The 14,701-nt window shown below is 45.4% G+C and overlaps 1 protein-coding gene across 1 annotated transcript in view; it reads left to right on the top strand.

Annotated features, from left to right (window-relative positions):
* Positions 1–568: 568 nt before the first annotated feature.
* The window catches only part of LOC310789212 (uncharacterized protein), a gene marked incomplete at its 5' end in the record, with an annotated part of 77,961 nt that continues 63,828 nt past the window's right edge, over positions 569–14,701 (top strand). The window contains 6 exons of the mRNA XM_083650798.1: positions 569–742; positions 832–1,194; positions 4,949–5,005; positions 7,454–7,629; positions 8,085–8,127; positions 9,350–9,475. Coding sequence (XP_083506924.1) covers positions 569–742; positions 832–1,194; positions 4,949–5,005; positions 7,454–7,629; positions 8,085–8,127; positions 9,350–9,475 — 939 coding nt within the window. The remainder of the gene's footprint in view (positions 743–831; positions 1,195–4,948; positions 5,006–7,453; positions 7,630–8,084; positions 8,128–9,349; positions 9,476–14,701) is intronic.

Here is a 14,701-nt window from a genome sequence, read left to right as displayed (position 1 = left end):
AAGCATTTTCAAGCGTTCTCAATGTTGAAAGCCGGCACTTCCTCACCCACATATTGACGCCCTGCCCCTAAAGTTTAAACCAGCCAAATACCCGTATGTGTGTCTCAAAGAATGGCTACTTGAAAATGGCTCTAAAAACGAATCAGACCCCAATGTTAAAATGCCCAAATTTGGAGCAGAAATAAACATGTTTTACAGCAAAGAGAAGGAGAAGTTTTCAAATTTTATCCATGAAAATGTGTGATAATAGTTATTGGATGCGTAATATGACACCCAGGTTTGATATCATATATGCATTTTACTATTGTTAGGCCAGTTTCCAGAGGCTTTAACTTCTTTGGACGAGGAACCGGACCGATGAAGCCTGGTCCGCCCATGGGCCCGCCGGGCGATGAAGGGCCTCCGTATGACATGGGTCCTCCGGGGTGGGGACCCCCACCTCCCGGAGGCTGGGGTCCCCCACCGCCCGGTGGATGGGGGCCTCCGCCTCCCGGAGGCTGGGGCCCCCCGCCGCCTGGTGGATGGGGACCAAGGGGGCCTCCACCACCAGGCTGGGGCCCTCATCCCGATGACTGGCATCCCCCTCCGGAGGGCTGGGGACCCAGGGGCCCACCTCCGGATGGCTGGGGACCCGGTGGTCCCCCTCCGGATGGCTGGGGACCCGGGGGCCCACATCCGGATGGCTGGGGACCCGGGGGCCCACCTCCAGATGGCTGGGGACCCGGGGGCCCACCTCCGGATGGCTGGGGACCCGGGGGCCCACCTCCGGATGGCTGGGGACCCGGGGGCCCACCTCCGGATGGCTGGGGACCCGGGGGCCCACCTCCAGAGGGATGGGGACCCAGGGGCCCACCTCCGGATGGCTGGGGACCCAGGGGCCCACCTCCGGATGGCTGGGGCCCCCCTCCAGAGGGTTGGGGACCCGGGGGCCCCCCCCCTGATGGCTGGGGACCCGGGGGCCCCCCTCCTGATGGATGGGGACCCGGGGGCCCTGCCCCGGCCTGGGGACATCCTGGCTGGGGCCCTGACCGCCCGGACCCCTGGGGCCCTGATCCCGCAGGCCCTCCGCCTGGGTTTGGCCCTCCGGACCCCGCGGCCTATGGACCCGGACCTGTCTCGGCCTTCCCTGGCTACGCACCACCGGTGGATGCCAACGGGTTCCCCACCGTGCCGCCGCCCGGCTGGCCAGGAGAGGTAAAGAGCACTGCTCTGTCAGCTTTAGGCAACTGTCTGATTTAAAATGTTCTCCAAATCAAAGTTCCTCTTTAGAACAGAGTGCTGTCAGCTGGGATCTTCTCCATATGAGGACAGACAGACAGACAGACAGACAGACAGACAGACAGAGAGGCAGACAAACAGACAGACAGATAGAATGGACAGACAGAGAGACAGACGGACGGACGGACAGACAGGCAGAGTTCACACTAGATTCTTTTCACTGGAAATATTAGAAATTAGAAAATATATACCTATCCTGGCTTGACCATACCCAGAGATCCTACACTAATATTCAAGTTGAATTTTGGGGATTTTGTTTTAAGGCTTAAACAATATAGAAAACTGGAAAGTCCTGCCTTTGTCCATGATTGGCCGTATAAACTCAGTTAAGATGGTTTCACTTCCCAGCTTCCTCTATCTGTGTCAAAACCTTCCCATCTTCCTTACATCAACTTTTTTCAAAGAACTGGACTCAATAATTCTGTCCTACATCTGGAATTATAAGAATGATAGAATTTCAAAAATTCACTTGCAAAAACCCAAGTCTGAAGCAGGGCTGGCTTTACCAGTGTTTAGGCACTACCTCTGGGCTGCCAATGTTAGACCTCTAATGTTTTGGCGGCAAGGGACCCGTGGCAATTTAGCTCTCCGGGCCCCCCTGTGGCTGAAAATGGAGGCCAGCTCTATTGCCAACAACTCTCTGCCAGCCATCTTATTTTCTAAGCTAGAGAGGCCGCGGACTTTTAAGGATTTGGGTTTTGTTGTGAGAAACTCCCTCAGAATTCTAAACCAAGTTAGGAAAGTTTTGACTCTACCAGATGTTTCCATCCACACTCCAATTTGTTTCACTCAGTCTTTTTTACCTCCTTGGTCAGATAGAAACTACCATGTCTGGAGTGAGAAGGGTCTGGCTTCCATCAAAGACCTATACATATGGCCCATTTCCACTGCAGGTAGTAGCGCGGTCCCGCTCCGCTCGACTCGATAAATGGTCTCATTCCACCGGTAAAAACTGTCCCAGCCCGGGTTGTATTGGAGTTGAGTTGTGCTACTTTTCGTACCTGCCTCGTCGGGGTTCTATTCTGTGAACCCGGTACCATACGGTGACGTGAAAACATTGTTGACGACTGATTGGTCAGGCAGAATCATGTTTACTCTGTCTGTCTACTGACTGTCAATGCAATGCTGCATACCAGTTTAGTGGGCTTACCTTCTCTTCTGTTATGTATATTTCCATCAGTCTTTTGTGTTGCTGCCTTCGCCTCTGGTGAAATAAAATCGTGGCGGTGGTTTCAATTGTCTGAGAGAGAAAAAAGTCCGCTGCTCAGGAAGCTCCTGTGCAGCGCTCCGCTAGGCCGCAGGCGGGTCTTTGGTGAAGCCGCGGTCTTGCCTGGTGAGAGGCCGCCGGGGTACAGGCTTCACTCTGTTGCGCCTCTCCCGTCCGCGCGCAGCGCATGCCTGTGAGTTTGACTAACTACAAAGTGATATCCATTCTCCTGGCCGATTGTCACATTTGCCCATGTACTCTGTAGGTCATTTAGAGGCACCAGTATTTCATAAACAGTTTAAAAGTTCTCTGGATGGATTTAATTGTAACGTTATGTTATAGCCTACTTCGGCTTTTAGGCGGAGGACAGATATGCGGTCGCTATGATGACCAGCTGTGGGCGGGGGTGGGCGGGGGCAGATGATTGGCGGTCGAAGCAGAACATCCATCGGGCCGAAACGAGTAGAGCCAACTGGTGACGAGCTGTGCAGGGCAGTAAATAAAATGTGGTGGAAATGAGCCAATAGATGGTCATAGAGAGCCCCAGGGATGACGTATTTTTGTAGTCAGAACGCGGAACTCCCGGACTTCCTGGTTCTTCACTGTTTCTGCCTATGGGATTTTTGAATGGGTTTTTGCCGCGATGCTTCAAATAAGGTCTCTGGGCAACGCAAGCTTAATCAAACGCGAACCAGTGTTCAGCCGGATAATCTTCACACATGAGGACCACTTTCATGAGTTTTGAAGCGTAAAAGCTTGTGCTGTGCACTGATTACCCCGGTCTGAACCAGGTGAGGGAAAGAGAATTTCCGTGTTCAGTGATGACGTTATTGACGTATAATGTCCCCGTCGACTCAACACTGTAGTCTCATTTAGCCGTTTGCTAGCTAGCCGCCCTTTTAACGGCACTGCAGGGCTCGACATTAACGGCTGCCCGGTTGCCCCGGGCAACCAAAAAAAAACATGGGGCAACCATTTCTTGGTCTTTGGTTGCCCCAGGGGCAACCACGATTTAACATGCAACAAAATATGTACAGCAGCAAACAGCAAAATATACACCAAATAAATGTTTTAATACTTGTTGTGAGTGACATATATGTGACATTTTATTGCTGTTACAATCGAAACGATGTTACTAATTACCAGTCGGAACCTACGTGATGCATGCTGCACGTGCGGTATGTTTAACGAGTACTGACTCGGACAGGTGGGGCTGCTCGCACACAATCACAGTGGCTGCAAGACGCAAGAAGAACCGCGTCCGCCCGCAGCCCCGCACAGAAACAAAGGACGAGGAAATTGTCATTGAGGTGAAATACCCGTGCGTCTTTGAACGGGACGGAAAACGAATGCTATACTGCAAAGCAGTACGGGAGCTTCCGTTTAATAAAAAAAAAGCCCTACCACTAATCAGGCTTTCCAATGATATAAAATACAATACCAATTGGTATTATTAAAGGGGAGAAATAATCGACGGAAATAAAGTTTCAAAACTTTTTTTGAGGAGTTTATATATCGGTGATCGGTAATCGGTGATCGGTCGATGTTTTGCTGAGCCTTCCTCACTCCAAGCACCTCATCTCTAGATTGATTTGTATGCTAGTTTAATGACTGCACCATGGCCTCTACTAAGAGGATTAGAGAAGCATGGCAGGGGGAACTTGGTACTGATTTATCTGACATTATGGGAAAGGAGTCTGTTGGTTGTACAACTCTGCTCAGTTAATAGCAGACATCAGCTGATCCAATTTAAAGTCGCTCACCGTCTCCACTACAAGCAGAAATTACACAAGATCTTCCCTACTAACGCACCACTGTGTGAAAGGTGTCAAGTGTTGGAGGGAACACTGTCTCATGGCTTTTGGTTCTGCCCCTCACTGAGGGGATTCTGGGCCAGAATTTTTTACTTTTACTCTAAGGCCTACGGGGTGGCCCTTCAGGCGGAGGCAGAACTTTCCATATTTGGCTGCTCGGAGTCCTCTCTGAACTTCCCTACAGCTGTGCAACAGTCTCTGACACTGGAGACAACTGTCGCCAAAAAACTAATTCTGAAGGAATGTAAGTCCCCCTCTTCACCCTCTTTCCAATTGTGGTTGATGGGGCATTATCTCTGTTATATGGAGACACTCAGGTTCCTGAGAACCAACTCACTTAGAAAATGTCTCACTATCTGGGACCCGTTTTTAGTCTACCTCGATGAGGTAGCCTTGTCAGGCTGGTTTCCCTTACCCTATAATTATGGTTTTTTTGTTACCCCCCCTATGTCTGAGCCCGTTTGTCTGTTTTGTCTTGTTTATGTTCTATAAAAATTGAAAATAAAATATTGGGGGGGATTAGAAAATAGAGTACAATGTGCTGTTGGTGCAGTTATCAGCTGCTGGTCAGGAGACTTGAGTTTTAATGAGTTAAAACATTCTCCTGTTTCTTCTTCTTCCCTGGCTAAATGCGGTGCTTCCTGTCCAGACAGCGGCGTATGCAGAGGAAGCAATGGTGAACCCGCCCCCGGAGCAGCCGGAGTGGGTGAGAGACTCTTCACTCTTCAATGAGTCTGAATGGCAATCATGGCGGAGCAAATTGGTTTTTTGAACATTCCAACAGCGCCAAAATGCTCTTATGTACATGTTGTGACTCGTGCATTCACCACGCTATGAAATAATAATGTAAACTGAGATATTGTAACTTTCCAAAGTGAACTTCTTTCCTGACCAAACTAAAGGGCTCATTATACTCGAGCAAGCTCCGTGGGGGTGGAGCTCCGCGAGTCTCCCGAGTCACCGTGCGGACCTATTATACTCAGAAGTGATCAGCCAAGTGATTATTATACAATGGTATATATATTGGTATATTATTGTACAATGGTAAGTGAGAACAGCCCGTGAAAAGTCGCAATGAAACGCTATTATGTGCAGTACTGAGTGCGCTTTCACCCTCAAACGACCGTACATCAGCACATGAATGAATCACCAAACTTGTTTTTACTGAAAGCCGTTTTAGTTCTCAGCCCTGATAGCCTACTCTGTGCTGCTTTTAATCTCTCTCGATAATGCTCTCAACACAACACATTTACTTGGTGAAATGACTAAAAACGAACAGTTGCAAATCAAAGTTTATAGCCTACCACATGGGTCAAGAAATGTGGGGAAAACAGCTCAGTGTTCAGGGCTAAAGTGGCCATGTTTGGAGAGAAGCCGTGCGGAGGTCGCGCTGTGAGAAAAAAAATCAGGCACACGGTGGGTGCCCAACCGAGGTAGCGAATAACCACGCCCAACAAATTTACGTCATTTGACGCGCCCGGCCCTCGCTCCACCCCCGCGCCCTTCACGCAATGGTGAGCATAAAGCAGCCTTCAGAAGTTCCGGCTATTTACATTTACATTTACATTTACATTATGTCATTTTGCAGACGCTTTTATCCAAAGCGACTTACATTAACTCATTCAGGGCCAATGACGTCTTTGACGTCTTATCAGGAATAGCCCAGAGGGCCAATGACGTGTTTGACGTGTTTTTGTTTTTATTACTGCAGGGCGTAGTTAAAACACTTCCCCAGCCTGTCACATGGTATCAGGTCCCTATCATCTAAGACAACACGTGAACAAACACATACCGCAGCTGTTGTTTTGAAATTGAGCAGGAGGAATATCAGAAAATGGATAAGGAGCTTGCCTTGTGCTGACAGGAGAAACCCCATTGAAACGCCCCTCGCGCGCTGCAGGAGCTGGTCGCTTTTCTGTGTGCCAGCCTTCCTGTGTGCCAGCCGGAGAAAACCGGAGAAAGTAATCCACAGATGCGTTTGATCATCGGAGGAATGAGGAAATGATCGATCAGCAGTGATCAGAGGGCGGTGAGGACGTGTTGAATAGCCGAGGGGAAAACGGCAACGATAGCAGGAAGAATATGACAGGGGGAGACATGGACGAGCAGCACACGAACAGCTAGGCACGCAGGCAGAAGCCCGCTGCCCGTTCTCAAGAGCTTCATGAAATCGCTGGACTGCGTGCCCTCCAGTGTAGTGTCTCTGCTCCACTGTTGCTCCTGGCCAATCCCGGCGCCACAGGGCGTGGTTATTGCTTATCCTATGTGGGGTTAGAAATCACGCAACGAAGGGGCATCGTGTGTGTGTGTGTCTGTGTGTGTGTGTGTGTGTGTGTGTGTGTGTGTGTGTGTGTCTGTCTGTCTGTCTGTCTGTCTGTCTGTCTGTCTGTCTGTCTGTCTGTCTGTCTGTCTGTCTGTCGGTGTGTCTGTCTGTCTGTGTGTCTGTCTGCACACTCACTCACACTGCAGTATTGTTGAATGTAAAAAAAAAGCACTTCATGTGTATATATATATATATATATATATTTATTTTTTTTCATTTGTGTCATAACGAATAGTATTTACATGTCTGATGTCAATACAGTTCAAAATAAAAGAATTGAGAGCGAGTTCTGCTTGAGAATGTATATTTTACAGAAATTGCATTTGCTCCTGTTTGTCATCTGAGAGAGAGACATTTTGGGTGAAAACAGGGTGTATATAAATGGATATAAGTAGAGTACAGAACATGCTAAAAGCTAACTTTTTTTTTCCTGGTGAACCCAGAGACGTACATCTTCATTTTGAGGTATTGCAAATCACTCTGGTGCTAATAGATAATTTACTGTGGGTCTTGAAAGATGACCAACAATTATGAAAATCTTTGGCCTGTGCTAAATATTGGCAGTCCTAAACTGGCCCTGAATGAGTTAACACATTTTTGGCAGCAATAGAGCAATCAACTATGCAACACAGTCTATGACATGCTATGTATTTGCTTCGAAAATTACAATGTCTATTTACATTATTATTTCATAACGGGGTGAATGCACGAGCCACTCACTTATATGGATGAAGAGACTCAAGGTACATATGAGCGTTATGGCGCTGTTGGAATTTGCAGACTACCAGTCATTGTGCTAAGCTGAAGATTTTTCGTCTTCATCTCTTCCAGATCAAAGCATTGATTTCGGCTCCAGACAAACCTGCCCCGGCGCCGACTCCCATGGCGGTCGAGACGGCCGCAGAGACCCCGGCTGTCACCCAGGCCACGCCCACCACTGCCCCCCCACCAGATGCCTCCAAGCCTGCCAAACCGCTCGGCCTACTGGGAAAACGAACCTTTGATAAGTACGGCTCTGTGGCTTTCACACTGACATTCTATTGCAGGGTATGAAATTAACTTTTTTTTTTTTTTTTGGGCAACTTTGATGACAGAGAGGGCCACAAAAAAATGTCCTCGCTACCAGATTTAGCTGAGGGCCGAACGGTGCCAGCGCGAAAAATTTAGGGCATTTGAAGCCAGGTTTAGAGGAATAACTCATTTTAAATTAACAGTTGTGATGTCATTATTCAGTCTTAACCACCAATATTTGATCCTTTTCTCACTCACTCCTATGTCACCACCTGCTCTCCCTGCAGGGCAGCCAATTAGAATTTCCACTAGCTGAAATGTATTTCTTGAAATAAACCAGAATATAAGGAAACCCAGAGATTGTCGGCTAACGGAATCCCTGGGTAGTAGCAGTAGCAGTAGTGGCAGATGTGTGGTTGTGAATGCAGCCTGACCTGTGTGTGTCCTGCAGGCCTCCTCCGGGACGCTCCACGGGGATCATCTCCTTCATTGGGGTAAGAAGCACGGCTGCCATATTTGCCACCGTTTGCAATCTTTTTCACAATATCGCCATTTATACCATGGTGTGGGTTATTACTCAATTCTGATTGGCTGCAGGGTGTCTATTATTTTGTGATAATGTACACCTAGCTAAGTAGTTCCAGGCAAATGGTCTGTTCACCATTCATATCAATGCGCCATGGTCTGGACAGAGATACCAAGCTTAAGGGTTAATATGGCACTTTTATTATAAGTTTAGAAAAAACAAGGCTAGGTCGAAACCTAGCATATGGCCGGTGTGGTAAAGCGTTGATGGCTGTGTGCGACGGTGGGTCTTCCCGCGAGGCATCTATAAGTAAGGAACCAGACTTGATTATGATCAAGGTTCCAACACATTTTCATCTGAATGTGTATTTTTTGTTGTCATTGTAAATTTCATCACCTTGTTTCCTCTGATTAATATTTCAATTAAATACATCACTCCTAATGAGCAGAATTAAATTTGATTGTAAAAGGCCATTGAACCTGTTTTTATATCACATTCTTTCATTTTTTTGTAAAGATTTGTGTATAGGCTCCATACGTCCACTGAAGAGTAGCGGCAGTGTTATAAAACAGACATTAGATATTAAAAACATAAAACACACAGTGGTGTCTTTTAGGGCTGCACGATAAATCGATTTTTAATCGTAATCAAATTAATTGGTAGACTTCGCGGAAGCAACCGGTCCTCGGCTGGCGCCTCGGACCGGTTCACGCTTCTCACGTCGTCCCTTAAAAAGTGATAATGGACACCTCGTCGTGCATTAACCCTTACATATACTCTCGCTATCCAACGAATCTCAACCCAACGAATCGATAATGCAATTCGTTGCCAACGAATTTAACAATAAATCTTTATCGATTTTATCGATTAGTTGTTGCAGCCCTAGCCATATGCAATGTTCTTCACATCATCACCATAATTATGCAATGTTGAAAATATCACCACATGCAATGTTTTTCACGTCACCATATGCAATGTTTTTCAAAATATCACCATATGCAAACTGTTCATGTTGCCTTGTTATCTGCAAGGAGTTCTCTTTGCAGCTGGGTTTGGGGTTGGCCAAGGGTAGGTGTGGTGCTGCCTGGTGGAGATCTGCACTCTACTGAGTTCACTTTTCTAGTTTATTAACTAATCATGATATGTAATTTGTACAAACAATAATGGGAGTTTCCCCGTCTTGTTCCCAGCCGACCTACGGCCTCGTGGAGCGAGAGGACCTGGAGAAGTTCAGGTTCAGCTTTGACGCCTTTTTTGGAAACCCGAAGGCAATGACGCCCGGGGTCAGAGTTCACTTCACCGCCTGCAATCAGAAGGTGAGTCAGCAATGGCCAACATGAATAATGTTGTACTACTATAAAGAAACAAACGAACAAAAAAAGCACACGAAGCATTCAAATACTGATTGAAAGTCGATTACCATGGCAACGATCAAAGCTTCGAAGCATTCAGGTCAGCCCTATTTGTTTCACACTTTTTTGGAAGGCTGTATGATTCCATTTGTGTTATTTCATAGTTTTGATGTCTTTACTGTCATTCTAACAGTGAAAAAAGAGACGCACATCCCAACCAGTTATTTTATTTTATTTTACTGTTATTCTAACATGTGGAAAATAGTAAAAAATAAAGAAAAATGTGGTGAGTCCAGAGTCCAGACTGTGACTTGATGAAGGCATCCGATCCAAAACACATCAGGTTAAAGTGTTTTTAAAGCAGGACTTACCCCCCAAACCTTTTTCAGCTTTTAACCAATATATATGGCTTTTAGGGTGGTGTGTGAAGAATTCTGGTCAGAATTTCCACATTTGAGACCAAATTTATAATATTCTACAATCTTTATCATTTTCAACAGCATAAGTGACCTCTATGGGTTCAAACCTGCTTTTTTTTTGCCCTCCAAAACGGTACAACCTGACGTCACGGCGTACTCCCCCCTTCCCCACTCATGTGAAAAATTTGGTCATCATGGGTAATGCCTACTGTGGCTAATATTAGCGACTAGTTAGTTATGTTACAGGGCAGTAAAACGCCACTGACTGACCTTTTTTTTATTTATTTTTATTTTATTTTAATATTTAAATTTTTTATAGAACACAAACAAGACAAACAAAACAGGCTCAGACACAGGGGAAAGAAAGGAAAAACAAAACAAAAAAATATAATCATCATTACAAAGTGGTGCCACCAGCCACCTAAGGTGCTTATGTTCTTGTAAACGATATACTTGGGATCTCACTCAAGGGGTCTATGAGAAGCCAGCCGGGCGAGTCACCCGTCACCCCTAGCCTCGTTGAGGTAGACCAAAAACGGGTCCCAGATAGTCACAAACTTTCTCTAAGTGCATTGGTTCTCAGGAACCTAAGTCTCTCCATGCGTATAACAGAGGTCATGTCCGTCAACCACAATTGGAAAGAGGGTGGAGAGGGAGATTTCCATTCCTTCAGAATTTGTTTTTTGGCAACAGTTGTCTCCTGTGTCAGAGACTGTTGCACAGCTGTAGGAAAGTTTAGAGAGGACTCTGAGCAGCCGAAGATGGCGAGTTCTGCCTCCGGCTGAAGGGCCACCCCGTAGGCCTTAGAGTACCAACTGACTGACCAAATTGACATAACTTTTAACCATTTCGGGCAAAACCGTTTCCATACAGCGTTGGTTAGTTGTTTATAGTGGCTGTATTATAACATGCTCAATCTCTGATACACTGTCATGCAAAAAAAAGAAAAGGGGATTGGGAGGTGGGCCATAGTGTCTCTGTCGATTATTTGATTTGACAGTTCTGGGCATTGACGTTGGCGTTGGCCAATCCTGGCATGTTCCACCCCCAAATCGAGTGTGTTCTGGCTAGGGTTGCATGGTATACCGAAATTTCAATACTTTTTCGATACTTTTTATTATGCCTCCGCCGGCGATAGCCAGGCCGGATATATATCTGAGAAACGCCTTGACGGAATTTAATCAAATTTGCCTCAAACATCGACTTAGACTCGAGGATGATCTGATTAGATTTTGGTGGTCAAAGGTCAAAGGCCAAGGTCACTGTGACCTCTCGAACGCAATTTTCTAGCTTGTTAGCGCAACATCTCAGAAATGCCTTGACGGAGTTTCATCAAATTTGCCTCAAACATCGACTTGGACTCAAGGATGAACTGATTAGATTTTCGTGGTCAAAGGTCAAGGTCACTGTGACCTCACGAATGCCATTCCCAAGTTCGTTAAAGCAATATCTCAAGAACAGCTTGATGGAATTTCTGCCAATTTGGCTCAAACGTCAACTTGGGCGCAAGGATGAATGGATTACATTTTGGTGATCAAAGGTCAAGGTCCCTGTGACCTCTCCAACGCCATTTTCAAGCTTAATGCCATATCTCAGGAATGCCTTGACGGAATTTCATCAAATTTGCCTCAAACATTAACTTGGCCTCAAGGATGAACTGATTACATTTTGGTGGTCAAACTTCAAGGTCACACAGTTTAAAGTTCTACATAGGCTTAACTTATCGGTGAGCAAGCTGGCCAAGCTATATCCTGGTTTAGACCCAAACTGTATTAGGTGCAGTCGAGACCCAGCTACCCTCAGTCACATGTTCTGGCTGTGCCCCAAACTGACCCCATTCTGGACAGGTGTATTTAACACATTTTCGTTTATGTGCGACAGAGTCATTGATCCCAATCCATTGACCGCTCTGTTTGGTGTAGTCCCACAGGAGACATCAATTCCAACTCACCAAGCTGAAGCTATAGCATTCTCTACATTACTGGCTAGATGTCTAATACTCTTCAGCTGGAAGAAGGTTAGGGCACCATCCCACAAGCGCTGGGTAGAAGAGGTAATGTCCCATCTCAAACTAGAACAGCTTAAACACACTGCCCGAGGCTCCACCCAGAAGTACCTTAAGATCTGGCAACCGTTTCTGTCCTACTTCGAGACGGAGTTCCCACAGGTTACAGAAGCGTAGCTGCTCCCCCCCATCCTACCCTACATTTTGTTTTGTTTTGTTTATTCGTCAATTGTATCTGTATATATTTGTGTTGTTGTCCTGACCGGCTTAATTTAATTGATATTGGTTTTGATTTATTGAGTAGTGTTGGTATTGTGGGTTTTGTTTTTGTTTTTGTCTTGTTCTGTCTGTGTTAATTTGGAGGATTGAGTGCTGTGAAAAAGCCAATAAAAATATTTGAATAATAAACTTCAAGGTCACTGTGACCTCACAAATGCCATTCCCAAGTTGGTTAACGCAATATCTCAAGAACGGCTTGATAGAATTTCTTCTGATTTGGCTCAAACATCGACTTGGACGCAAGGATGAACTGATTCCATTTTGGTTATCAAAGGTCAAGGTCACTGTGACCTCTCGAATGCCATTTTCAAGCTTGTCAACGCGATATCTCAGGAATGTCGAGTCTTGACTCTTGATGGAATTTCTTCGAATTTGCCTCAAACGTCCACTTGGACTCAATGATGAACTGATTACATTTTGGTGGTAAAAGTTAGGTCACTGTGACCTCACACACCCAATTTCCAAGCTCTGTAACGCAACATCTCAGGAGCGCCTTGACGGAATTTCTTCCAATTTGCTTCAAATGGCGATTTGGACTCAAGAATGAACTAATGGCGGAGGCATAAGTCCGCGTTGCGGTCGTTCTAGTTAAAAACGGTTCGATATTGTAAGTTCCCAAAGTTCGGTACCATCACTTTAACTCATACATGGGCAAACTACGGCCCGCGGGCCGGATGCGGCCCGGGATGGAATTGCAATTTTTTTTTTTTTTTTTTTACATTGCACCTGAACGCAACATGCAAGATACCCGCTGAATAAGTGTCCAAATGTTCATGTCATTCTGGCCAATACTCCACTTCTGTTATAGCATTTCAGTCTGGAATATGGAATATCTTTCAATAATCTTTATGACTAAAAGGCTACATTGAATTAGAAATTAAAATAATTAACTCATTGGTTTTGGATTTATTTAGCTTCAAGAGTGCATTTTTGTTCGTGTGACCCTCAACACAGGCTTTGATCATCCCGGGCCACTTACTGATACTTATGCTTAAATTAACCCATTCATATTCTGATTTATTTCAAGAAAAACATTTTGGCTAGTGGAAATTCTAATTGGCTGGTAACTTTAAAATCTAGCAGCCATATTGGCAGGTGGTCAAAAAAGTTTTCAAGCCCTGAGAGCAGGTGGTGACATAGGAGTGAGTGAGAAAAGGATGAAATATTGGTGGTTAAGACTGAATAATGACATCACAACTGTTAATTTAAAATGAGTTATTCCTCTAAACGTGGCTTCAAATGCACAAAATTTTTCATGCTAGTGCCGTTCGGCCCTCAGCAAAACCTGGTAGCGAGGACATTTTTTGTGGCCCTCTCTATCATCAAAGTTACCCATCCATGGGTTACGGCATGACAATATTTGTTCGGCCCCCGGCAACAATCGGGGTTTCTCATGTGGCCCCCCATGAAAAATAATTGCCCACCCCTGCTTTAACTGGTCATTGCTGTGCTTTTAAAATGAAGTTGCGGGATTCCTTGTCTAATTAATGTTACACGCGACTCAATAAATAAACACACATTCCCCAGTGTCTCTGCCATCACACTGGACATCAACACTAGCGGGAGACTTCTCCCCCTCCATACACGAATGTTATGCGTAACGAAAATGAATCTTACGGAGAGGGAGAAAGCTAAGCTAAAGTAGCTAACAATAACTAGCGTGTTAGCGTTAGCTAGCTAGCCGATCTGAAAAGCATGTAAACAGCGGTGAGATTATTGAGAGAGTCGGTAAAAGGAGGAGAGACCCGTGAGTGCTTGTGCAGAACTGGTGCACGTTGTGTACAGCGGGTAATGAGCCGCTGTGATGAAGATTAAAGCGAGATTCACGGAGTTGAGAGCAAACAAACACTATCGCAGCTGCATCCTCTCTCCAGTCTGCCTCCTGCACATGACGCGTTCAGGAGCCATCGGTAAAGCGTGTGTCCTGAGTGACATCTGTAATGTGTCCCGAAATAACCTGGGTTACCCTTACTATGTTATCGTAGGTTACTGGACAGACACACTACTAACTTTTCAGTCTGAGCCATCTTACATAGCCTATAATGTGCTGTGCCAGTGCTGCAGTTCATATTTTTCTATTGTGTTTCTATTTTCAATGAGACAGGCAAAGGACCTGTCTCAAACATTGACTGATATCACAGGATGTTGTGAAGAGTGCAATGTACATGGCTATATAATTTGTAAAGAGAAATATTGGTATTAAGAGATGCATAGAGATAGCCTACATCAGTGGTTTCCAAACTTTTTGTGCCCAAGGCACGACAAAATCTCAAGGCACACCTATATAGCCTAAGTCTATCGGTGAAAAATAGCCTTTATTACTCTTATCACTCTAAATGTTTTTTTATTTACTAATGTCAAATACAATTTGACAAAATATATTACTCTAGGAATTAATTTTAAACTTTGCAAAATTACTACATCAAAGCATTCTGATTGGTCTTAGCTTTGTGTCATAGTTCTGTGTGACATGGGCCCGATTTTTTG

Source organism: Poromitra crassiceps (genome assembly GCF_964638095.1).
Source record: "Poromitra crassiceps genome assembly, chromosome: 14".
Taxonomy (NCBI): Eukaryota; Metazoa; Chordata; class Actinopteri; order Beryciformes; family Melamphaidae; genus Poromitra; species Poromitra crassiceps.
This window is presented reverse-complemented; position numbering and strand designations above follow the sequence as displayed.